The sequence below is a fragment of the Leptodactylus fuscus genome, chromosome 2 (genome assembly GCF_031893055.1).
Source record: "Leptodactylus fuscus isolate aLepFus1 chromosome 2, aLepFus1.hap2, whole genome shotgun sequence".
Classification (NCBI taxonomy): domain Eukaryota; kingdom Metazoa; phylum Chordata; class Amphibia; order Anura; family Leptodactylidae; genus Leptodactylus; species Leptodactylus fuscus.
This window is the reverse complement of record NC_134266.1, coordinates 61,767,534-61,795,438: the sequence shown is the minus strand read 5'-3', so window position 1 is coordinate 61,795,438 and position 27,905 is coordinate 61,767,534. Positions and strand designations below refer to the sequence as shown.

Sequence of the window (27,905 nt, the reverse complement as noted above, 5' to 3'; positions counted from 1 at the left end):
TTAAAAGTTAAAAGACCCTCAGAAATTTTAGTGTGTCTGACACAGGTTGCAAACAAAAGGATTTTTTGGCACGCTATGCATGCCAGTTTTTCTTCCTCATTTGAGAATGGGATGACATGACATTGTAGTGTCTTTTTTGAGTACTAGGTTGGAAGGTTTCACGATTGTTACTTGGCTTAACAAGGTTGAGAAACATCGTGATAGACTGCAATCTAAGTATCATTGGCAATGCAGAGAACCTTATTAAATAGTAAGTTTGCTTTTATCATTCAGAGTTTTTTTTTTAATTTATGAGTTACAACAAAGAGGAGGTGGTCACTGGACAGAAGATGTACAGAGGACATGTTGTAACTAGACAGGACCTTCCTGGGACACTTGAAGCAGCTACAGGATTGCATGTTTAATTACACCTTTTCTTCCACAGTTCTTTAATTCTTAAGAGTCGTCTTCTTGGCAGCCGTTTTACCTAGGAGTGTGCCTACATTTGACAAGCTCTTATTAAATCTAGAAGTATGAAAAGTATGTAAAACATTTTAAAGGTCTTTCTTAAGGAATGTATTCACCATGCTGCCAACCAGAGAACAGGAAACTGTCTGCTACTAAAAAATTATCTCTATTTCATTTCAGAAAAGTAAAAAACGCAAATAATAGCTGCCGTTTCATCTGCATAAAAGTTTCCTTGAACTACATTAGATTTTGAAGGTCTGCAGTAGTGTCATATGTGTTACTGCTTGTCTGTAAACCCTAGAGGGAAGCACCTTCATAATTCTTTAGCTCAATTAGTCTTCTTGCCAATTTCTGCTTTTTAAGGGAGTCTGTCACCAGGACCCCTTACGTATGAGGCCCTATTAGATAAGCACATGTATTTGTATGTAGTACTGAATGTACCGGGACATTATAGATCTACAGTTTTTTCTACAGATATCCTTGCTTAAAGGGAGTGTATCACCAGAAGAAAAGCAATGAAAAACAAAAAAAAAATTAGCTTTTTTTCCAAGCCTTGAATGCTGTATGAGGAAGGTACACTAAGTCCTACTAATATTATAAATGCAAAAGTCTGTATGTTTGGGTGTTTAGATGTTTGTTACTCAATCACGCAAAAACAGCTGAACGGTTATGAATTTATGTTCATATACTATATTAAACTACTCTTGCTGCCAGCAGGAGAATCAGCTGATTGGAGTTTGCTGATAAAGCCAGGTCTGTTATCTCTCTATGTAAACACACAGATAACACTGAGTCTATTGTGTTCAAGCATTTGCATATTATCTGATCTGCTGCAATGCTGAGACACAGAGATGGGAAAACCCCTTTAATCCAAATTGGCAGTTTGCCAATTTTAAACATACCGGGAAAAAGAAAATCTAATTTGTTGCAAAATTCTAAAACAATGAGAGCTATGGACGTAGTCAGAAGTCACAGACTTCTCCTCAAGCGGAGCTGAGGAGGACTGAGCAAGCTACGTGTCAAGCGGCTCTTGGAGCAGCCAAAAAGCCGGAGCAGGCGGATCATTGACACCAACAACACTCATTAGATGGCGTCCCAGTGAGCAGCTGAGATGTCGAAACAATCACAGGCACGGTGCGAGGAACAAATTCAGCGGCAGCCCAGCTTGAGAACTGCCGAAATGTCGGAGCAGGCGGATCATCGACGCCAACAGCATGCTCATTATATGGCGTCCCAGCAAGCTGCTGAGATGCCGGAACAATCACAGGCACAGCGCAAGAAATGAGTTCAGCGGCGGGACAGTTTGAGAGCTGCCGAAACGCCACAGCCGGATGATCATTAACGGCAGCAATTTGCTGAATATAGGCGGATCATCGACGCCATCAAGACGCAGACACAGAGGCTAGTAAAAGAATAAGAATGAAGTATTGTCACACTATGTTTCATGTAGCAGTTGCTAATACCCCTATTTAGCTTTATGCTGACAGGCTCACTATACCTCCTTATCTTTCAGATATGTTCTAGGATCAGAAACCTTGCTATATTTTTCAGTGCTTTGGGTCCCTTTAAGCTCTACTCATCCTAACCTTACAACTCAAAATATCTAAAATCTAGTTATTCGTCCATTGAGGACAGTATGTTGGGTAAAATCCTACTCTGGAACCATTACACACTGCACTTTCCAAATGCTACGGTGCTAATTGACAACTGATTAATGGGACCTCCCACGATACAGTCACCACCTCCTCCGCCCCAGTAAGACGGTGGCTTTCTATCAATGTCACCAGGAAAATGATGGAAATGCTGCAGATGACAAAGGCTGAAAATATGACATCTGAAAATACATAGGATCAAGCGAGTGATATTAGGTAGAAGCGATGTCTTTATATACATAATTGTACATTTGCATCAGAGGTTGTAGCGGTCATCGCGACAATGCAATGAATATTTAATACAACCGCCACCTATGCCACCCCAAACACAGAAGAAAAAAATCTGATAGTCTAAGACATGGCCAGCTACTGAGGCAGCAGTTTCCACAGTTCTGCACTATTGATCTTTTTGACATAAATTTTTACAAAAATGCACGAAATTGTACTGAATCTGTATTGTTTATTTTATAACTTGCTTAAGCCTATTTCACTTTGAATATAAAGGGTTAAAATGAATGCCCTCTAGATAACCTCATCGCTTGCCATGTATAATATATTAAGATTATGGTAGGCACTGGAGCACTAACCTTGAAGGCTGTGGATGCTGGTATGGAGTGCGGAGGCATACTAAGGAGTGGGGGATGCTAGTATGAAAGCCAAAAATATCTTCTTGTATGCATCACAGATATTATCATGGTAGACAGGCCTACAACTAGAATATTGGGGAGCCTGCGATGGACTATGTCACAGTGATAGGTTGTATAAAGCACGCAATGAACTTATTTGAAGTCTGTTACTTGCTGCTAGAGACAATGGATTGATTCATGACCGTCTTATTACAATTTGATCAGTATGCACAATGATATGCACATGATCTGTATAGATTAAAGGGGTTTGCTCAGGTGGTCCCTGCCAGTGTCTGCTTAGTTTCCTGCAGTAATGATGCCACTGATACATATGTGACCGGTGAACTTACTGTCTGGCCTTAAGAATTAGAGCTCTGTTCCCAATATGGCACTCACTGGCCATGCCAAGCCCTGCCGGCTTCATGAGCCAAGAGAACACATCCCCGGCTGGTCTTAAGGGAGGAGGCACCCAACCACACCAGCACCTTAACTTGCAGGTTGCTGCCGGAACTCTTTGTAAGTGGAGGAACAGAGAACTGAGTAATAGACATGCCACAACATCAGTCCAAGCAGCTCTCCGGGCCCTGGTAACAGAGACCACCCTTCCACTGGTGTGAGGGATGTTATGCCTTTCTCCTAAAGCCCGTGTCACTGTTAACTGGGTCTTTGCAAATCTAGGAAAATGTTACTGGATCAGGGGTCTCTCACCGCCCTCTATTGGTGTGCATACTTGAGGCACTGGCATCCTAATTACATCATGGAAGTCAGATTTGCATATTCTTCCCACTCTCCTCACCAAGTTAACCAATGGTTGCATGATGCTGTACAAGCATGCTCACCTACTGCATGAAATCCTCTTCTTTTCCAGTGCATGGTTTGGGCCTTAAATAGGATTTTCTTGATGTTTTGGGTTACTCGGGAACCCTGGATGTTAGTGAGTGGTATCATGGGGGAGAAACACACAGCTGCTCCCCGATATGAATCTGGGGCATAACGCAGATCAAGTGTCATTCTAATATCCAGATTTCAGAAACCTTCCTGCGCATGACCATGCAATGTTCTGCCCCAGCTCAAGTGACATGTACCAGTCAACATATAACACAATCCGATTGAAACATCAACACAGTAAAATATGTAATAAAACTTGTAAAAAATCCATGTGCGCAGAGTGAACAGTGGCTGATAATCTACATAAATATAGTGTGGACTTAGCTAGTTCACACGGGGTTCCAGGTGAACACATTCCTTCACGGCTTTCCACTCCAGGTTAGGCCCAAATGAATTGGCCTAGTCCGGAGGGTGGTGTCGCGAGGTGGATGTCACGGCTGATTCAGCCGCGGAATCTGCCTGAAGAAAGGACTGCTTGCTTCTGTTTTCCACGAGCGGGAACAAACCGCTCACAGAAAAAGGAAATGACCGACTCCCATTGATTTCAATGAGAGGCGGCAAGATTTTGACGCAGATTCCGCGTCAAAATCCTGACCTTTTTGCCCCGTGTGAACTAGCCCAAGGGGAGAACAGTTAACTAGTTAATGTGAGCATCACACCACCTTACACACATGACCACGGCTGTACACGCGGAAGAATACACCTAGAGCTAGTGATTGGCTGCAGGAGACATGTACATGAGCATTGTAGGACAAGTCAACAAAGACTGAAGAAGATCACCAGAACATCAGTGCTGGAAGAGAGGTGGATTCAATTTTATCAACATCAAATCCTAGACAAGTCTAATATTGATCGAAGTTCAGAAAACCATTTACTCTGGTTGGCTTAAAGCACAGCGATAGAACATGTAGCCATATTTCTAGGGTTCTGAATGCAAATATTGTAGAAGGGATTGATGCCTAGATTTGCCCTGAAGACTTGTAAAGCTGGGTCACAACCACTATGGTGCTGTAATATCAGTAGTCTAGAAATAAATATAGCTAAAAACTGATTGACAGATAGTTTAACAAGATAAACAGGGTAACTCGCATATTTCTTGGTTTTAACAGAGCCAACTCTTTATTAATGTGGATTTCTAGCACTCCAATAGTCTTTTATATTTCAAGTGGAATACCCCTTTAAGGCAGTTGTCACATAGTGCTGCTAAGTCGTAGCCACAAATAGCTATGAGCTTTAGGCTTTAAGGTTGAAGTGCTGAAATCTAAGTGAACCTGGGTATCACAGTTTGCTTAGCATGCTAAGTTTTTTCCTGTCTTTTCCCAGACGACAGGATGTCATAAAAGGCTCAGTTGCTTTGCTGCAGATAAATATTGAACTTTCCTAATGCTTTGTCATTGCTGCTCCTTAGGTCTGATTGAATTAAACTTTCTGGAGCATGGCGTCTCTCCCTCCACACTTCAGCCCGGCCTGATGTTATAAAAAGGATAGAGGAAATGTACAGTAGATCCATCAGAGCACCATGCGGCAATGGCACTCGCTGCGTATGGTGGCAGCTCTACTTATAAGCTAATACATGTCACTCTTCTAATCCAAAACGCTGCCCACGTCACTTGCTAGATACATACAGTACAGGCGGCACATCCCAGCTGCAGCCATGAATCATTTACTGGATATCTTTTCTGACTGAACTGATTTCAATGAGTATGTGAATAACAAAACATATACAAACCATGAAGGAAGCCGGCATGTAAACTTGTGAGGACCAGATCATACACTGTCTACCAGTAAGTATTTGGACACCCATGCCAATGAAGATATCTGTGGTCGTGATGTATGTCACGCCTTCCGCCATTAAATAGGAAACAGCATTGGCATTAGTCGCATGCAAGATGCCACGAAGTGCACAGTTGTCCGATTTCGAGAAAGGGGTAATTGTGGGGAACCACAGAAATGGTCAATCCTTAAGGGAGATAGCAAGCAAACTGATTTACCCAACATCGACAGTGGGCTATGTGATTACGAAGCGGAAGATGAACAGTGATTGTTAGAATGTACCCCGAGTCGGCAGACACCCGAAACTGGGAGATAGAGACCGACGAGTGCTGGCCAGAGAAACTGCACCCAACCGATGGCTCACATACACCAGGAGTTTCTCCAGACATCCAGGAGTATTGTGTCAATACCATCCGTAAGGAAGCATCTGCTGGGTTCTACCAACTATTCAATATGAAGAAATGTTGTTTTTCTATTCTACTACAGGGGTCCAAATACTTATTGGTAGACAGTGTATACAGTGGTCAAACTTCGTAAAAATAAATTCAATTAAAGTATTGGTGTTGTAAAGATCAGGGTAAGAGAGAAACTGAAGGGTTAACAAGTGGTCATAGGGCCCCACTGCAAACTTTGGTAAGGGCCCACTCCAACATGACCACCATCTGCAGTTTAAAGGGAGTCCTTCACCAGAATTCTGCATATCAACCCAGCCCTGAAGATAGATAGATTGGGGTCATCTGAATCAAACAGTGCTTCCCCTTTATGAACCCCTGCCTTCCACACCGGGATGTCACTGTTTTTGTCAATATTCAATTCAGCTCTTTCAAGAAATCACTGTGTTGTTGTTGCTCCAAAGAGAGAAATGTCAAATCCCTCGTTGCTTCAAAGCGATCATTTACATATTGGTAAAAATGGACATGCCGATTCACAAGGGATAACCACTCGTAGGTGATCCTAAAATATCTATCTATGGGGATGCTTGATAGGCTGGAACCTTTTACATGGCAAAATCAGACCACTTTAATGGTCCCTAACTTTTCAGACAACTTAGTCTCATTCCATAAAGAGTTATAGCTAATTTGCTGTTCACTTCCTGTTACTAGGGAAGGTCTGTTCATCAGGATTAAAGGGGCTCTATCACTAGGAAAAGTCATTTTTAACTAATCACATCCTTGCATAGCTTTTAGAAAGTCTATTCCACGCCTACCTATAGTATGTAGATTGCCTCAGTGGTTTCTGAATAAGTCCGTTTTTATTCATATGCTAATTAGACTGGTGCACGATACATGGTGCACTCCTCTCCTGTTGTTTTCTATGGGTAACTGCTGCTGATGATGATGATGATGACTCAGCTTCCTGTTTGCCTCATACACATAGAAGATAATAGGAGAGAGGAGGCTGCTGGGAACTTCCTGAGCTGTCTGGAAGCTAATTAGCATATGAATAAAAACAGACTTATTCAGAAACCACTGAGGCAATCTACATACTAAAGGTAAGTGTGGAATAGACTTTCTAAAGCCTATGCAAGCATGTGATTAGATAAAAATGACTTTTCCCAGTGATAGAGCCCCTTTAAGGCAGCTTCATAGTAAGTGGAAGGAGTAGGGATTGTTCTCTCTTTAGACAGTGAATGGAGAGAAGCAGCGTTCTCTGTGTTCTGGACTGAGCCCATTCTGCAAATTCTCACAGTTTACAATGTAAGAAAAGTTTACTTATGTACTTCTCTCTGCTTGAGTCATTACAGATGAGATGCTAGTCACAGACAGCAAGCAGCGTTCCTTATTGTGCCCAGATTTTTCTGTGTCAGTGATCTTTTTATGTGTTTTATTCCCTGTATTTACTCTCCAGTATCCCTGGATCTACTATAATAGGATCCCTTGGGCTTTCTCAGTTTTTTGGGGCTATTTTACAGTTACTTCTGGCAGAATTACATGTAAGGAAGTCAATAGTACTATTAATGGATAGGGGAGGGGGAAGACTGTTCCTTATTAAACATGCGCCCCTGTATGAAGACATATACAGTCATAGACCTGATTGCCCAGCATGACCCTGACATATTTGAATTTTTCACAAAAAAGGTAACCTTCAAGGTTTGTGCCACCTAGTGCAGTGGGCCAACAGGGTTTCCATAATGATTCTCCCTACTTACTCCATCAATGTATTCTAGGTTCGCTCTTACAAGAATTATTATTTTAGAATGCCCAAGATTGGAATTTTTGATTCTCAGCTCCTCTGAGGATGGAGAAAAGTGATAATTTTGTACAGCATTATGGAATATGGTGGTTTTATATATAATAAATTAATTTGATAAAGAAGGTTAAGATGCAAGAGATTTTGGAGAATAAAACATTTAGATCGGCTGGCCAAGGCCGACATAGAGAGACATACTGACTGTGTTTGTGAGCACACATATGGCACAGACTCAATTCATTCTTTGTACGACGAATATGTTGCCGCTATGTTAATAAGGGTTAATATATAGGTATCTAAACCAGTCCATTGATTATTCTTTCAGTTGATCAGTTCCTACAATATATGTTTCTTGGCACATTAGATGATAAGCTTCATGGTCAGAGTGACTGATGTGAATGAACAGATGCTTATGGAGTACTTCCTATTACATTGATATTACGTATACTCCGTTAGATACTACTTTCTGGCTGCATTAACCTCAGAGCAGTATACAAATTGTTTGTGACATTGTGGGTTAATAGCAGTTTGTCCTCTGTCACTGGCTGTTTTCGTGTGCCCTTTCACCACCCGCAGCACACTCCAGTGCTAATGACTTATTGTTACCCTGTGCACTCTGTGTATATCTGCCTCGGCAGGTCTTGTGTTTTTCACAGTAGGTTTTTGCGCCCACTCCTCTTTTCACTACCCCCTCAACATCCCACAGTGATTGTACCTACACAATAAGTAATTACAACCCTTCAGTGCTACGCTCTATGTAGGGCCACACACAGAGGGTGGCATTTATTAATGGGGCTCATCTATGTGATGGCTCAATGGAGCAAGGCCATACAAAAATGTGGTTAAGGTTCAGTCATTTGTGCCATCCCCTCCCCCAAACACTGACAACTCCAGCAGTTTTGTTCTTTTGAGAAGCGTGTACAGGCTGTCACAATATTGAGTCATATATATCACCTCATATACTATATACAGTATACTGCATGTGCAAAAGACTAGACATATCGCAAGATTTCCTCTTCTGATCCAGACATGACCAATTTTTAGATTTTAAGGTTAATGCCCCACATAGCTTCCCGCAGCAAAAAAGCAATACTGCCGTGGGTAGCAGTGCCGAGGCTTCCTCTGTGGATTTTCTGCTTCCATTTTACCTATAGGGAAACTGCCGGTATTTCCGTAAGTATAATTGATATGCTGCGATTTCCAAAACTATGACCATTTTTGAAATCGCATTGTGTCGCTGCGCTTATATTTTCCCAAGATGGGGATGGGATTCGCTAGACTACAAAACACAGTGGTTTTTATTCCACAGCATTTACGCCTCTGTTAAATTGTAGCTTTTAAACGCCATGTGGGGCCTAAAGGGGTTCTTCACTTTGGACAATCGCCCCTTGTTAGGTTGATATACTCCTGCTGTGCTGTGATTAGCTTTTAACAGTAAGGGGATCTGGCAGTAGGTGATCTATTTCCCAGCAGCGCCACCACAGGGGAAACGGAGCATTACACAGTGTTCATGCAAATTAATAGGCTGTGATACAGGACAGGACAGGTCTCCAGAATGAGAGATACTCCATTCATGGCCAAGAGGACGCCCTTCTATTAACAGAGAACTTCCAAATAGGGTTTTCTAAATCGGCAACCCCTTTAACCCATTCATATCTTGATGTTATTGATGGCGTTTGGGATTTTGTATTCAGTCGATGAATATTTTGTCTTATTGTGCAGTGTACCCACATTTTCTTTTTTATTGTGGGACACACCGGCTGTCATTATACTACATAAACGGACTTACTCACCAGTATATTAGGGTAAAATGGATAGATTGGTATAAGCAATGAAAGTTATTTAAAGGAGTCATCTGGCCCTCGATAAAATTTTCATACTGATGACTTATCCACAAGACAGATAAACAGTATGTGAACTGTGGGGATCCAATACCCGAGCCCCACAAAGATGAGGTGTCCCGGCAGCCTGTGGGCGCTGTAAGTTACATCAGTGGATGGGAGCGTGTGCAGGATGTTCCTATAAAAGTAATACTGTTATTGGGTATGGCCTGGGCTTGTATTGTCCATTTCTTGTTGCTTTCTATTGTGTTTTTCCCTTTTTTATCCTTGTCTTCATGTAGCCTTTTGGACTTCCGTCCAGGTCTAGCCTTTACGGACAGCTGACACCAGTCTCTCCTGGGGTCTGGCTTCCAATCTGTGCTGTATTAGGAGGACCTCGTCTGTTTAGGGCCCTGTGAGGCCTCCTATTTTTGATGCCTTATGTCCTTTCTTTGATCCTTTAATAAAGTTTTCTTGATTAAAAAGTAATACCGTTTTACTGTTCAGTGGAAGGGAAATAGCTGATCTGTGTAGGCTCCAGGTGTTGGACTCCCACAGATCACATACTGATTACTTTTACTATGGCTGTGTTATCAGTATGAAAAATCGCTTTGGGGCCGGACAATCCCTTTGAAATAAATCCTCCAATATAATAATACTTAATGTATGCACTTTATACTATATGCACTATATCATCAGATCCCATTGAAGTCTTCTAGCGCCTCCTACACTTTATGTACTTTGGTGTAAAGCAGCCATGTACAAAAATGTTTTTATCCTGTGTAAGAGCAGATAAGGACAAGGCCTCATATGTAAACACTGAGGGCAAAGATTATTTTTGTAGGTTTAGGAAATGTCTATCTGCACAATGTGGATGGCCGTAATAGTGTGAATGGACTGGTAGGTGTGTCAATGTGTTTCGTGTAATTTTTTATGAATTTGTCTTTCTTTTTGGACCACGTGCCTTCAGAAAGCACAACACTTATATACACTGTCTTTTTTTGTGTAGTTAATGACAAGGATATATTTATTTTTGTCATATTAGGCATATTAATAGGATGAAGTTGTCACCATGACATCCCAGTCTAAGTGATGGCGGTTACACTACTAACAGCAATCTACCTCAACCATGGCCTATACATACAGACTTTGAACTTTAAATATGACATATACATTGTATATGTCATTTTACTGACACGGTGCGCAACACTAAAAAAATTGTCACTATTTCCAGGTAAAGTATCGGCAGTATAGCTGACATTTTTCTCGTTTTTGATATGATAATCTGGGCACAACATGTATACTACAAAAGTATTTGACACCAGCTACACGACAGACCTGTCATAGTCATTGGAAATACAAGAGATGTCTCACAGCATGTGCGGTATTCTGTAGAGTCATGTGACATTTTGTCAAATATGGCATACAGACCTACAACAAAAATGACAGCTCTAAAAGGGTTTCAATTGGTATGACTGACAACGATGTAACAAGCGGCCATCTAGTGCTCAAGGTGAGTCCACTGTACAACAGTAGCTGACCGCTACTGTACTTATTAACTCCATCTACTGCTGAAGTAGCAAAACAAATACAGAACTATAGGGACAAAGACAATGATGTGTATGCAGCGTTACCTCCTCTCTCTATTCTGTTTCCTTGATTTGTGTAGCAATCCAATTAAAACCACAGCAGCTCGAATCCCAGCTTTTTTGGAATGCATCCTTTCCGTCGGTTGTGACATTTTTATTAGATCCAAACGCCACTGTCTCCAGGACCAAAGTATAAAAACTTAAAGAGCTAAGGCTGCAGGTTTACTTATTCCTGTATTCTTTCCCCTTCTCTCATTCAATATTTGCAGAGTGATTGCCGAGACAAGTGACTTTTCCACCAGTGACCTTAAGGTCACTTGTCACCGTGATCCAGGATCCACTCCTGCGGATTGAGCCTTTCTCCTGTCTCCTGTCATTCAGTTATAGGACAACTGAGAAGAAGGCGGATGATAACAAGTCACTTTCCAAAGTGCTGCAGCCTCATCCCAGCTGGATGATGTCCATCTGAAGACCAACCGTCAATGTCCGATCCCTCAGGATTCTCCTTCTCACAAATATTCCAACACAAGTTTCAGCTGACACAGAGAGGAGTGTGTGAATCTCCTTCCCAGATCCATAATTTGCTAGGAGACACACACACACAACCGGGGCTGAACAGGGATGTCATGAAATCAAAGCCCAGGAGAGAGGGGGAGAAAAACAAACACACACACAACACAATGGCTCGGAGTTGGCGCTGCACCTGCCGGTTAAAATATTAACTTTCACTAGCAAGATGATGCTGAGTGTGTGTGAAGTAGGCGGTGGATTGAGGAGCATCTTTGCCTGCACAGGCTGGGGAGACCAGGATCTGCAAGGTGGGTGTTTCCAGACGGATTATTTCCTCCTCTTTCCTCATTCTTTCCCTACTCACTGCAGAATGCTGGAGATGAATTTTGTGACAGCCAGGGAACAGCTAGAAGTCTGGATAGACTTCTACAGAACTGGATTTGTGTCTGCATTGATAGGAGAGGCAGAGAGACAGCACAGATCCATTGGAGGCGGAGCAGATATCCTATTTAACCCTATCTTTTATTATATGCTCTATGGCTAAGTAGACTTAGAGATGTAGCAGTGCTGAGTTTGTAATGTCGGGATGCCTCATCTGCATTGGTGAGCGATAGGATTGCAGGTATCTCCATTACCTTAAATCAGATGCACAAACAAAAGAGCTAAATGACAAATTCAGATTTGCTGCGTCTGCTTCTCATTATATAGGAGAGGACATTTGGGAATCCTCATTATTATGTTATTGCTGTTATGCAGTATGTGCATGAAATATTTTAATTTAACAAATAATTTTATTGAGATGATTATTTTAGGAAAGACTAACCTATAGACAATTCATTACTTGCAACCAATAATGAGCTCTCATAATTGTATTGCATAAGGTACCCTGAACGCTCCCCCCTCCCCACTTCTCCATTCAAGCTTTTGAGCCGTAGCCAGATGCAGGTTCAAAAGGAATGGAAGGAAAATGTAAAGGAAGGACTGAACGTTCTCCCTCCTGATGGATCATCCACTTCTGGATTTGGTTTAAAAACACTTAAAACTGCAGTGTGTGAAATCGCCCTAAGGCCAGGATAGACAGGTGTATTTAGTCTGTTAAATATGGACCATATATCAGCTGTATTTTCCAGTCTGGATATTGTCCAGGGAGCCCACCCTCACAGTCTTACTACTGTCCCATACAAGAGCCCGATTATAGAACGGGACAGTAGTCCCCCGGTGAGGCAGTGACTCATAGATGGTATGCTATGATACTGGGAGACCAAGTCCCTGGACAGTGTTCAGTCTGGGAAATACAGTCTATCAAAACATAAACTGACTTTGGGCACGTGAACTATTTTTGTGGCTTACAGTACTGTGTAAAAGTTTTAAGTGGGTGGGGAAAAATGAAGCAAAGCAAAAATCCTTCCAGAAATAGAAATGTTACTAGTTTATTATTGTCAATGAACAACATGAAGTGAAGAAAAGAGAAATCTAAATCCCATCATTATTTGGTGCAACCTTTGCCCATTGGAGGAGTCCTGCAAGTGATGATACGGCCCCCACAGAGCCCTGATCTCATCATCATCCAGTCTGTCTGGGATTACATGAAGAGACAGAAGGATTGGAACAAGTCTACATCCACAGAAGATCTGTGCTTAGCTCTCCAAGATGTCTGAAACAACTTCCCTGCTGAGTTCCTTCATAAACTGTCTGCAAGTGTACCGAGAAGAATTGATGGAAGGAAAAGGGAGGTCACACCAAGTATTGATGGGATTTAGATTTCTCTTTTCTTCATTCATTTCATTTTGTGAATTTGCAAAAATAAACTATTAACACTTATATATTTGAAACCATTCTTACTTTGCCATATTGTTACCTACCTAAAACTTTTGAGTATCATATTTGTAGTATATCTAGTGTCATTGAGTCCAGCATCTATTTCTGTACAGAACCCCTTCCCAAGCCATCAATGCTCAGATTGCTTTTTTTGATGTATTGATTTTTCTCAGCAGTATTTTCATGAGCATAAACGCCTGCAAAATACATTCCAAATACGTGTCATTGGAGTGTATCAGGGTAAAATCAGATATAATGCTTTGAATAAGCGACATACAACATTGAACAACAAGGTGTATTCTGTATTGAAATCAAGGATAAGCACTTCCCTGGTGTATTACATGCATATAATATATCTGTATTATATGGACTGTATTGTAGCCTCAAATCTCATCCTTGCTGGTTGTGGGTCTAATAACCTGAATTTGCAGCATCAAAGAAATCTATGACGTTGTCATTTGAGTGTACTAGACCCACAGTTGGGTATGCATTTCTAGTTATAATATGACTAGGGTTGAGCCAATCTTGAGATTTCAGGATCGATTTTAAAATCCGATTTTTGATCATTTTCCAGCCGATCCCGAAATTTGCTCGATCTCCCGATCGGAATCTTTTCCGATCCCGATCGCTCAACCCTAATTATGACCCTTAATATCACTCCATCCTTACCCACCTTACTGCGCAAAAGAAAAACTGACGTGTGAACATACACTTAGGCACCCCAAATTATCTGATCGCTAAATGTTACAATTACCGTAATACCGTAATCTGTCACCTTTGGCCTTGGTGCCTGAGAAGGTCCAAAACTCAGTCTGTCACATAAGAAGACAGCAGTAGTAAATATATGGCACATTGTAGGTAGGTAACAGATTTTACATGGGGACCAATTTCTATCCAAAGTGTGGCCACCTTTATCCCAACAAGAGTGATGGAGCTGTGCCATTTAGAAATGTCCTTTATCTATAAGAACCAACGCTTCTGCACATATAGCGGCCCATATATTTCATCCTTTACAAACTGGATAAAAAAGAAAAAAGATTCTGATAAAGTAACTGTATATCTGACTGCTCCATAAAAATGCCCTGTGTGAACCTGACCTTAGTGTTCACTCTTCTGAGCATCCTCAGAGACTACATTTCATTGATGACCTTTTCAGGGCAATGAAGACTGCAGTAAGTGCTGGCAGAGAATCGGGCGCTCTCTCCAGGTTGAGATGCTAAGTGAAGCAATCCCTAGTGGTTGATAATACCGTTGCTATAGAAGATTTAGATTTTTATTAAAATGTGCTGGTCCCCTTGAAAATAGCAATAATAATGCTTTGATGTATTACTAGCAATGCTGAGTTTCATGAATCTCATGAAGAGTGTACAAATATTGGTTTACCTATCTAACTAACTGGAGCTACTGAAGCAGGAGACTAAGATATGGACTGTACGGACTCTTACAGGAGTTATCCAGGATCTCAACATTTTTTATACTGAATTCACAGGATAGGTCATAATTATCAGCTTGGTCAGGGCCCGGCACCCGAACCCTGAATCAATGAGCTGATGCAGCCGCTGGAAGCCATATAACAAGTATATGGCTAGAAGCATATATGCTCCTATTGAAGTGAATGTGAGCAGTGCAGTTCCAGGTGCCACCGATACCGTGTACACTATACAGGAAGAGTCCCCCATTCAGTGTAGATTGTACCCCACCAATCCGTAAGGTATGTCCTACTTTGCCCAGATGGGAAAAATAGGCCCCATGTTGCAGAAACGCAGCATTTTTGTTGCAGATTTTGCTTCACTTTTTTTGTTTTGTTTTTTTTTGAGCCAAAGCCAGGAGTGGATCGAGCTAAAGGTAGACGTATACGAGCTTTCTATATATTCACTATTCCTGTCGTAGCCATTCTTAGCTTTGGCCCAAAAAGCCACAGCGTAATCTGAAATTAAAAAAAAAAAAAAGCTGCGTTTCCGCAACATGGGGCCTCAACCCTCAGTCTTTCTTACAGACTCTATTATCATATGTTGTACCCATTGTATGGATATGTTCTGACATGTGAGATAACTGTTTGTATTAGATTTCATGCAATCGATTTACCTTATTCGATGTGACAGCATTTGATCTATTTTTTCTACTGATTGTTGTTCTACAAATTTGCATGGGAAATATACCCAAGATATTTGCGCATTGTCATCGCTGCAGATACTTTCCTAGTTCCGCCATGTTTCCCTGTATTTACAGGCAGCAGTGAAGGCTTTCATGTGAATGGGTCTTAGTGTTTCTGCATACAGTATCCTCAGCAAACAGACACAAGTAATGGCAGCAAAGTACTGACAGATCCTTGTCATGAAAGAGTTGCTATGGAGTCACAGATGGTAAGTGCCTTTGAGAGTTTTATGCAGTGGAAAACAAAAAGGAAATCATTGCAGGGTTGTAGTCATTTGCTAATATACCTGTGATTTGCCTTTCTGAAGAGCACTGTAGACCCCGGCCTTCACGGCCAGGCTTGAGAGTCATGACATGGAAGTGGGATTAAGAGGTAAACACTACTCCTGGGCCTCGAGACATATAATCTGGCATCGCTCCGTATTGTCACACTGCGTAGTGTGACAATACATATCTGTTCTATGGAGCATTGCTTCTAGTGAGAACATGATAACACACTGTAGGCCAATTCAAAGCTCTGTTTACAAGCAGTCGTACAGGGAATATCAGCATGTGCTGAGCATGTCACCACGTCACCCGTATTATATTCATCTATTCAAGTGCCTGACATATGTCTGGCTTCAAGGTAATACATGGAGAATTAACCATTTAACATCCACAATAATAGTGAAAGTAGAAAAGATGATTTCTAATACTCAGTCACACTTTAATATTCAAGTAAAATGGATTTGCATAAAGGAATGTTATTTTTGTCCTTGGTTCGGATATCGTTGAATTTACAGTATCGGTCCCTTTGACCGATACTGTGATTCAGTTTTGGTCAGTGAGGTTCCCCGTGACCGTCTGTGATGTTGGTTCGGATATAGACACACTGTTGCGAACCATTGTTATGTACATCTCATTCATTAATGGGCATATAGCTATATGTCTGTCATACAAATGCCCATTCATGAAAAAGATGCATGATGTGAGAGGAGGTCCTGTACATTACAACTATACTAAAACTTTTTTATCAGATGTATTTGGGCCAGTTCACACGGGGCCAAAGGGGTGGATTTTGACAGCGGAATCCACGTCATAATCCGCCCCTTTACAATGGTGGTCTATGGAGACCACTTGCGTTCTTTTTTCCGCTATCGGCAACTGCCGTGATCGCGACATCGTGGCAGGCGGGTTTTAACCATATTTTGACTTGGCTCCCCGAGTCAAAATATGGTCAAAATCCGCCCCCCCACCCCCCCGTATGAACGAGCTCCAAGGTAAAAAAAAATATAATTACAATTGGTATTTATATAAAAAAAGACCCATTTTTTGTTCTACAGCCTGCATGAATTCTCATACATTGCAGGCTGCTCAGCCCCACTTAATGTGAAACGCGCCAGACAAGCTTACTGACAGCTCAGTCTATAACCCTTATTAATACGCTTATCTGAGCTGACAACTTTACAACCAAATAAAATTAAATCAAAAGATGTCAGTTTTATAAGCATTAAGGTAAGCAGAGATAAGAACTACAAATCTAGCCATGAGACAAACCGCTCTAACAGATGTCTCGCTGAATGGTAATGAGGAGCCTGCAACGTATAAGAACATATTATATTGCTAATGCAATAAAAATGATGTTTATTTTTGTCAATTAACAAAATGAAGTGAATGAACTAAAGAGAATCTTAATATTTGGTCCTGATTTCAAAATCATCCAGTCTGTCTTGGAGAAACAGAAGGATTGTTGGAGAAACACCAAAGATTGTTTTGGTTCAGATTTGTCTTTTGTTCATTCACTTTGCGCTTTGTTTATTGATAACAGTAAACTATTAACACTTCTTATTGTGTAACATTTTTTCTATATATGGTTAAAACGTTTACACAGCACTATATATATATATATATATATATATATATATATATATATATATATATATAGTGCCTACAAGTAGTATTCAACCCCCTGCAGATTTAGCAGGTTTACACATTCGGAAGTAACTTGGCATTGTGACATTTGGACTGTAGATCAGCCTGGAAGTGTGAAATGCTCTGCAGCAAAAAAGAATGTTATTTCTTTGTTTAATTTTTTTTAAATTGTGAAAAGTTTATTCAGAGGGTCATTTATTATTCAACCCCTCAAACCACCAGAATTCTGTTTGGTTCCCCTAAAGTATTAAGAAGTAGTTCAGGCACAAAGAACAATGAGCTTCACATGTTTGGATTAATTATCTCTTTTTCCAGCCTTTTCTGACTATTTAAGACCCTCCCCAAACTTGTGAACAGCACTCATACATGGTCAACATGGGAAAGACAAAGGAGCATTCCAAGGCCATCAGAGACAAGATCGTGGAGGGTCACAAGGCTGGCAAGGGGTACAAAACCCTTTCCAAGGAGTTGGGCCTACCTGTCTCCACTGTTGGGAGCATCATCCGGAAGTGGAAGGCTTATGGAACTGCTGTTAGCCTTCCACGGCCTGGACAGCCTTTGAAAGTTTCCTCCCGTGCCGAGGCCAGGCTTGTCCGAAGAGTCAAGGCTAACCCAAGGACAACAAGGAAAGAGCTCCGGGAAGATCTCATGGCAGTGGGGACATTGGTTTCAGTCAATACCATAAGTAACGTACTCCACCGCAATGGTCACCGTTCCAGACGAGCCCGTAAGGTACCTTTACTTTCAAAGCGTCATGTCAAGGCTCGTCTACAGTTTGCTCATGATCACTTGGAGGACTCTGAGACAGACTGGTTCAAGGTTCTCTGGTCTGATGAGACCAAGATCGAGGTCTTTGGTGCCAACCACACACGTGACGTTTGGAGACTGGATGGCACTGCATACGACCCCAAGAATACCATCCCTACAGTCAAGCATGGTGGTGGCAGCATCATGCTGTGGGGCTGCTTCTCAGCCAAGGGGCCTGGCCATCTGGTCCACATGCATGGGAAGATGGATAGCACGGCCTACCTGGAGATTTTGGCCAAGAACCTCCGCTCCTCCATCAAGGATCTTAAGATGGGTCGTCATTTCATCTTCCAACAAGACAATGACCCAAAGCACACAGCCAAGAAAACCAAGGCCTGGTTCAAGAGGGAAAAAAAATCAAGGTGTTGCAATGGCCTAGTCAGTCTACTGACCTTAACCCAATTGAAAACTTGTGGAAGGAGCTCAAGATTAAAGTCCACATGAGACACCCAAAGAACCTAGATAACTTGGAGAAGATCTGCATGGAGGAGTGGGCCAAGATAACTCCAGAGACCTTTGCCGGCCTGATCAGGTCTTATAAAAGACGATTATTAGCTGTAATTGCAAACAAGGGTTATTCCACAAAATATTAAACCTAGGGGTTGAATAATAATTGAGCCACACTTTTATGTTTAAAATTTATTAAAATTTAACTGAGCAACATAACTTTTTGGTTTGTAAGATTTATGCATTTGTTAATAAATCCTGCTCTTGTTTGAAGTTTGAAGGCTCTAACTTATTTGCATCTTATCAAACCTGCTAAATCGGCAGGGGGTTGAATACTACTTGTAGGCACTGTATATACACTCACCGGCCACTTTATTAGGTACACCTGTCCAACTGCTCGTTAACACTTAATTTCTAATCAGCCAATCACATGGCGGCAACTCAGTGCATTTAGGCATGTAGACATGGTCAAGACAATCTCCTGCAGTTCAAACCGAGCATCAGTATGGGGAAGAAAGGTGATTTGAGTGCCTTTGAACGTGGCATGGTTGTTGGTGCCAGAAGGGCTGGTCTGAGTATTTCAGAAACTGCTGATCTACTGGGATTTTCACGCACAACCATCTCTAGGGTTTACAGAGAATGGTCCGAAAAAGAAAAAACATCCAGTGAGCGGCAGTTGTGTGGGCGGAAATGCATTGTTGATGCCAGAGGTCAGAGGAGAATGGCCAGACTGGTTCGAGCTGATAGAAAGGCAACAGTGACTCAAATAGCCACCCGTTACAACCAAGGTAGCCAGAAGAGCATCTCTGAACGCACAGTACGTCGAACTTTGAGGCAGATGGTCTACAGCAGCAGAAGACCACACCGGGTGCCACTCCTTTCAGCTAAGAACAGGAAACTGAGGCTACAATTTGCACAAGCTCATCGAAATTGGACAATTGAAGATTGGAAAAACGTTGCCTGGTCTGATGAGTCTCGATTTCTGCTGCGACATTCAGATGGTAGGGTCAGAATTTGGCGTCAACAACATGAAAGCATGGATCCATCCTGCCTTGTATCAACGGTTCAGGCTGGTGGTGGTGGTGTAATGGTGTGGGGAATATTTTCTTGGCACTCTTTGGGCCCCTTGGTACCAATTGAGCATCGTTGCAACGCCAAAGCCTACCTGAGTATTGTTGCTGACCATGTCCATCCCTTTATGACCACAATGTACCCAACATCTGATGGCTACTTTCAGCAGGATAATGCGCCATGTCATAAAGCTGGAATCATCTCAGACTGGTTTCTTGAACATGACAATGAGTTCACTGTACTCCAATGGCCTCCACAGTCACCAGATCTCAATCCAATAGAGCATCTTTGGGATGTGGTGGAACGGGAGATTCGCATCATGGATGTGCAGCCGACAAATCTGCGGCAACTGTGTGATGCCATCATGTCAATATGGACCAAAATCTCTGAGGAATGCTTCCAGCACCTTGTTGAATCTATGCCACGAAGAATTGAGGCAGTTCTGAAGGCAAAAGGGGGTCCAACCCGTTACTAGCATGGTGTACCTAATAAAGTGGCCGGTGAGTGTATATATATATATATATATATATATATATTGTATATATACTCATTCATCAGTATGGTGACGAGAGTAAATTCAATCTTCGTATCTACCACAGACACTTGTCCATGTCCCAACAGATAAATCCACATGCTCAGAATAGGCATAGATAATTTTGCAGAACTAATGGAGGAGCTATTTCCATACCGCTGTCATGGACTGGAAGCTAATTCTGTGTAAGCTATGTGAATCTCTACTGGAATGTAATCTATTTTAGATTGTGTAAACTTCTCTCACCCAGCCTGACCCCTACCGCTCATATGTAGACCTGTCTGAATGTTTTCCACAAGATGTTTTAGGATGAGACAGTCCCAAAGGTGTAAAGCTTCCAGGCAAGTACAAGCAGGTCATCCTAGAAGGCTGTCACTTCATTCACCCAGCATAACATCGAAGGATCACAAGAAAGTCTTGGAAGCGCCATAGCTTTAAAGAGATTTCCCACCATTTATTTCTAGAGGATACGTGATAATGGTCTGTTGGCCGGCAGATTAAATTGCTGGGACTCCAGTCAATGATCACAAGCATGGACGTCCCATGTCCACTGTTTCAGCTATGTTCATCAGTGCCATAGGCCTTGAATAAAGTGACCACTTCTCTATTTAAACTTCTCCCTGCAGTGGTGATGGTTTTCATGCTTATAGGGGTCTCAGTGGTGGATATAATACCCCTTAAGACAAGTGTATATCATTGTGAATAAGTAAACAACTTTAAGATCATGTATAAGATATTCAGTAAGTATGTGAGAGATACCAATGGCTTGAGTTTGGTGATGTGCTCTTCTGTCATACGTCAGCTGAGCTAGTCATTGGGAAGCACAATCCCTGTCTGCAGGCTATAGCTGAGTTAGGCCTCCTTAAATTGCAGTGCCTTGTAACAGTTACTATGTCTGTTATACTGGTACTGAATTTAACTCTATATATGGCCTTTATTTTTAACCTTAGCAGTAATCCTAAATTCTGGGCATAAAGCAATATAGAGGTTGTTATACATCTTCTCTATAAGGAAAGGGAAATAATATGCTGCTGACACCTCTGGTGCTGACTTGGCTTTCTTGAGAACAAAGGATTGGGTATACTGAAAAACCAACATGCCTGATCCTTCCTTTTGCTAATGAGAGAAAATGTGGGATACCTTCCAAGCAAAATATTGGAGTAGTTGGAACAACCAAATGGTATTATGGTTTGCCAGTCTTGTTGAAGTCAGTGGATTTGGCCAGTGTTTGTCTATTGTATGTAATCTTTATCGGTATGACACATCTACTTGATTGTGGGAAAAACATCGGCAGCATCCCAATGGTTACTGCAGAACTGTTTTGTAGTTTTTATACTGCATTGGCTACACTGTGCCCTTGTTATATAGTTCAAACTAATCTCATGATATCTATCCACACATAACCTCAGATCGTACAAAGACCTACTTCGCTCTGCTCTCATCCGCTCCTCACACAAGATTTCTCCCGTGCATCCCCCATACTCTGGAACGCCTTACCAAGACACATAAGACTGACCCCCACAATCACAGGATTCAAGAAGGCCCTGAAGACTCACCTATTCAGGAAGGCCTACAAACCCAAATAACACTACTGTCACCACACCACCATCTGAACAGTCTCTCCCCTCACCTTCTGTCTCTACCCCTCTCCCTCATAGACTGTAAGCTCTCACGGGCAGGGCCCTCTACCCACTGTACCAGTTGGTAACTGTTAGTATAATATCTGTTAGTACATTTTGTGTACTGTATGTAAACCCCCAAATATTATATAGCACCATGGAATTAATGGTGCTATATAAATAAACAATAATAATAATAAACTGTGTATTGCCCTTTAAATGGGGATTTGGAACACAGAACCAATGGTATAGTCCAGCCAGCAAAATTCTGGAGAAGTGGCGGAGATCATTGTGGAATCTGTTGGTTTCTGTGTTTCATCATTATTCAGTAAACTTATGTGAACTATTCTCCTACAACCACTTGTCTCCTGAGTTATTTACCTGGACCTACCATCATGGGCACTACGACTTTTATCTGACTCAGGCTGAAGACCAATAGGACATACCCCAAGGGAAGACTACCACCACCTTCAGGTACCCTGCAGGCCTCCTCAGCTTTGTATGACCCGGGAGGAAAACTAGAGGAATTGGTTGAGTCTACAAGCTACCGTCACCAATGATGCATTAACTACTACTACTCCCAGCCTCCAGATTGCCTCCAATGAGTTGCTTCACATCTATAAGCCAATTGTATAACTCTATTGCAATGCATATATCAAATGCTTATCTGAAAAAGCAGCTTGATTGTGATATGGTTGATACGGGAATCAACATCTTAGATATCATAAATTTTTTCACAGCCATTTCTGTATTTACTTTTACCCAACTGATTTGGAAAAGACCAAATCCAAGCACACCCAGATTGACTTATGTATTAGTCACCCTTTAACAAAGAACAAAAAAGGTTACAGTAGAGTTTGAAGTGGTTTCGTCTAAGCTGTGGGCAACTGTGTAAACAAATGTCTTGGCAGTCAATGAGTTACTCTGGCAGCACCGCTGGCATACCACCTCTTTGTGACCTAAGATTAAGTGGTCTGCAAGGCATTTGCTGTTACAATTAATGCCTTGTAAATTAAATAAGACTCCAGCCAGCTGAGTGAGCGACACAGCTCGGAAAAAGGTCCCCTCTTGCCAAATGTTCAGCTACGTTCTGCTCAGAATGCTGCAGCTGTTACTATTCCATTACTGAGTTCTGCTTTTTTTCCATTACCAGCAAGGATTTATGGTATTATTAACCCAATAGATGCCCACTAAGAGCTGGAAGTATCAGATCCATCTGCAGCATGCCTTTTATTGTGATGCTACTGTACAGTGTACACAAACAAAGTGCCCACACCCAAGGCTTAGACATTCTGCAAGAAGTTCAGGATGGAAAACATCTTGCCTGAGGTTGCATGTACTTGGCATTGTGACTGAAATACCTACTTGGGAAGCCAGGGCAGAAGTTTACTCATCTCCCTCCATGTCAGTATGACATCAGCCAGATACAGGAGTTGAGAAAAGCTTGTAATGCTCTCATCCTCTGCATTGCAGTTGCATACTTTACCCAGCAACTTTGCCTCCAGATACTTGAAAGTCTTAAATTTTATGAGCAGCAAATCCAAAATCCTAAATCAAATATTGCAATAAGTTATCACTTTAGCTATTAGTCAAACAATAACCTGCTTATCCAGTGCCTGGATCTATTTATCAGACTTGGTTACTTTGTACTTGTCATCTCCTGGAAAAACTGAAATATCTCTTAACTATATTTCTGTATCCGACGTTGAATTGTATGTAAATTACTGTGTGCAACAAAACATCATAAGAACACAACGTGGAGATTTACTAAAAACTGGCAAAAACTGTGCTAAGTTAAAAATAAGATAAAAATGCACCTGCATAATAGATTTGGTAAAAATGTTAGGTTATATATATATATATATATATATATATATATATATATATATATATATATGGCTGGCATATACAGATGTGTCCCCCTTTAATTTAAAGTAGCCCTCTTCCTGTGAAACCAATCCAACATGTTAACCAAAGCATTGACACATATTGGATAGCATATCACTCAACAACATTAGGGTGAAAAATCAAGGTATACCATATATATATATATATATATATATATATATATATATATATATATATATATATATATAGCCATATCAATCAACCGGGCAGCATGGTGGCTCAGTGGTTAGCAGCCTTGCAGCGCTGAGTCCTAGGTTCAAATCCTGCCAAGGGCAACATCTGCAAGGAGTTTGTATGTTCTCCCCGTGTTTGCGTGGGTTTCCTCCGGGTACTCCGGTTTCCTCCCACACATACAGATAGAGAATGTAGATTGTGAACCCTATATGGGACAGTGACTGACAATATCTGTAAAGCGCTGTGGAATATGATGGCGCTATATAAGTAAGCATAATAATAAATAAGCATAACCGTGTAATTATAATCAATTAAGTAAAAATATATAATAAATATGATCATACATATCCCAAGTGAAATCACAACACAATTATGTGAATACATAAGCGACTGTCTATAAGTTACAACAGTAGTGTATATCTTGTGCCAACATCAGCTCCTATGCCTCCATTTCCCATAATTCCCTTCTCACTGCTCTCCATAAGCTGAAATGATACCTGCTGTAGCTTCTTTCCTTAATAACACCCACTATTCTCTCACTTCTGGTCCATTACACCCTACCAGGCTTCCTAGACATCATCTGTCACATAACCAGCCATAAGGAGGTGTCTTTTATCACCACCTGCCCTGTTTCCCGATATCATCTGTGAATTGACTGTCAGCTCACAAAGCTGGAAGTTCCAGGTCTCTGGCAATAGATGTGATATGAGTGGAAGTTTGGAAATACCATTTGGATGGGGTTACATAGCCAAATATGCTGTGATCAATGCAGAATCCAAAGTGCATGTGCACTACAAAATTTGCATTTGCGGCCTGTTAATAACTTACATAGATATAAATTTTGGACCAGAAATTTCCTTGACTTTCTCTGTGTTTTGTTGTCCTATAGGATAGACTGTATAGTATTAGTGTCAAGGCAAAGTTTGCTACATCTGTGCAATCAGCAATAGAGTGCACTATAAAGAAATGACTAGACATCTACAAGGATTGCTGGTCTAACACATATATTGTAGGCACATGGCATTATCAAAATGGATTACGTACATGTTTAGTTAAATACATCTAATAATGGTTATTTTTTTGTTTTATGAACTTATAGATTTAGAAATTCTTAACTAACCAGTAGAAACAAAAGTAAGTGACTAAATCTGTATCTACCATACATGGGTCTTCCAATCACATAAATCTGGCAAAATGTTCCCCAATCCCCACCACATTTTGTCTTGAGCCCGGCCATAGCAAAGGCTATACAACATACTTATACATTGATCAGGTATACAGCCCTCAATACCCTGATTCCCAAACTGCTCATCCCATATGAAAAACTTAAAGGGGTTTTCCAGGATACTTACTCACCTATCCCTGCTGCTCCATTTGGGTTGCACCTCCCCATTCCTATTGGTGCCGGGACTGGCTGGCAGGGTAGAATTGTTGAGGATAACATGACCCATGCTGCCAGTCACAGGCCAAAGTGGTCACGTGCACCATATTAGTGACCTCACTGCTGATATTTTACCTGTACCCCACAGGTGACCGCATGTCCACCCCACCAAGTCCCGGCACCAGAGAGAACTTGGCCGGTGCTGCCCAAATTTAGCTCCAGGGGTGGGCGAGTCTCACTTTTTTATTATACACCTCCCTCGGCCTTCCCTCTGATTTGCGGCCATTATGCCATAACTGTGTGTTGATGAAGTAGTCGGATGGCTGGAATTGATCTCTATCATGTGGTTTAGGCCTGAGGCTACAGATATAAATTATCGGTTACTTTACCCTTACTTACATTTCACCACAACCCTTCATGACTGTCATCTTGCTTTTCTGGTGCTAAATCACAGGCCCAGTGCACAAATAATAAGAGGTGTCTTGTGACTGACATATTCTTTCATTACAGCCATCAGAAGCTGTCTCCCTAATATCCAGGCAAGCGGCAGCTGTTTGACTCGGATCTGACAGCCTTCAGGTCCTTTATAATGACGATAAAATATAATGCACTTTAAAGTTTACGTTCCCTGGGAGATTTTCTATGAAGGCCGCAGCTTTCTGTGTGCCGTACACATGGCAAATTCTGTCTGCAAGCTTACGTTACCTCAGAGATCAGCGCACACCAGGTATCCGTCCGCATACAAATAGCTTTTCTCAAGTACTATAAGTTATGCTCTTGCTCTTATTCAGGATTCTTAAAATGCAGCTAAGGATGAAAACGCCATGACAGAACAAGCCGAGCATCCAAATAAGGCAGGATCCAAATATATGGCCCCATTGTTGTTAAAGGACTTTCATTCCGGATACCCCAGCGGTTCTACAGCATACCAGCTATAGCATATGCAGTGTACGATAATATATACACGTGACATTAGTTCATAGTTAGTAAGGTGGGAGAACAACATACTGTATGTCCATCAAGTCCAGGGGTTAGACTTTCTACAGCCTGGGGTGATATATAGAAAGCCCTCCCCCCAAAAAAAGGTTTATACATTACTAACTTGACACAATAAACGTACATAATAAGCTATAAAAAACCGCACAGCACATTAAGGATTGCAGGGTGACCCAGTAATTTTTTACTGAACCCCATACAGTATACTGCCCCCTTTATTGCCCCCACAGTATAGTACTCTCTTTACTGACCTACATACAGTATATTATCTCCGTTATTGGTCTCACAATATAGTACCCATTTACTTGCTCCCACACAGTATATTGTCCTTTTTTTTTGGCCCCGCACATAACATTGTACCTCTTTTTTCCCGACCCTCACACAGTATATTGCCCAATTTTTTGGCCCCCACACAGAATATTGCCCCCCTTTTTTGCCCTCCACACAGTGATATGATAGACAGTGTAGGCAGGCACTGGGAATGGTTGTGGAGGGGAGATATATCCCATTAAGATGGCTCCTCTCCACTTGGTGATGGACAAATCCATATCCAGATTTTGGGGCTTAATTGTAGACCCGGGCCTGAAGCTCTATCCCAGGGTTTTGTAACAGCCGCAGGGGGAGCCTTAAACCCTGTCCAAATAGTTGGGTGTGTCTCACTTCCCTGGTTCCTGCTGCTATTGAGAAGCTGAGGACCCAAAGACTCTGTTGTGTGGAGGACTACAAGAGCCAGCCTGCTGAGTGTATGGACTTAACTACCTTGTGGCTAAAGTAAGCCGTTTGCTTTATTTTTCTTTATGCTGAGGAAAGCTATTTCTGTTGAACTGTTGTGATCTGCACCCAAATAAAACAAGCCCAGTGTGAACCTGAAGGCTGACTTCCACGTGTTTTACTTGCCTGACAACCAGCCCCCAAGCTCCCGCACTTTACAACAGCTACTTACTGCATTATTCCAGCAGGTAGTAGACAATACTTTACTTACCCATTCCCACTTCAGTCTTGGTCTGAACCCCAGTTATGTGTGGTGCTATGTATACATTTTTAAGTGTGTATGACAGTGACCTGTTTTTGCTTTTTTTTTTTTTTTTTTTTTTTTTTTTTTTTGTGGATTCTCCTATACTCATATAACATTTCCTTTCTTTTTTAAAGGAATTTTCTGGGCTAAAAATATTGATGAGTACATGATCATCGGGGGTCCAATACTAGACACCCCCAACTATCAGCTGTCATAGAAAGCTGATACACAGAAAATGGAGCAGGAAGCAGACAGCAGCGTAATCTGTACAGTGGTCAGACCAGGTACTGCAGTGACTCCAGCAATAAACAGAAAACAGAGCTGTCTGATTCCTGCATTATACATGGGAGACAGATCTCTACCAAGCGGCTTAATGGGTACTTATTGAGGAATAAAAACTTGATATAACATGGCAGAAGTTTTCAGAGATCAGAATGTTGAGACCAATGGTTAGAATAAAGGGATGGAAGAGGTTATCTTATCACTGTGCCCCTTCATTTTATAAGGACCTGGACGCCCACAGAACAAAACATGTAACACGTCAAAACTTTTTTCTTAACATACATTGGAACAAGAT

At 41.5% G+C, this 27,905-nt stretch overlaps 1 protein-coding gene across 3 annotated transcripts in view; it reads right to left on the bottom strand.

The window, feature by feature from the left end:
* Nucleotides 1-27,905, bottom strand: part of RAP1GAP2 (RAP1 GTPase activating protein 2) — a 551,082-nt gene that overhangs the window by 257,034 nt on the left and 266,143 nt on the right. For 2 of the 3 annotated variants that reach the window (XM_075263830.1, XM_075263834.1), the window contains exon 1: nucleotides 11,031-11,989. The exons of the other annotated variant lie outside the window; for it this stretch is intronic. In XM_075263830.1, coding sequence (XP_075119931.1) covers nucleotides 11,031-11,137 — 107 coding nt within the window. In that variant the 5' untranslated portion in view covers nucleotides 11,138-11,989. Of the gene's footprint in view, nucleotides 1-11,030; nucleotides 11,990-27,905 lie in introns of those variants that run through there. 3 annotated transcript variants of the gene reach the window in all.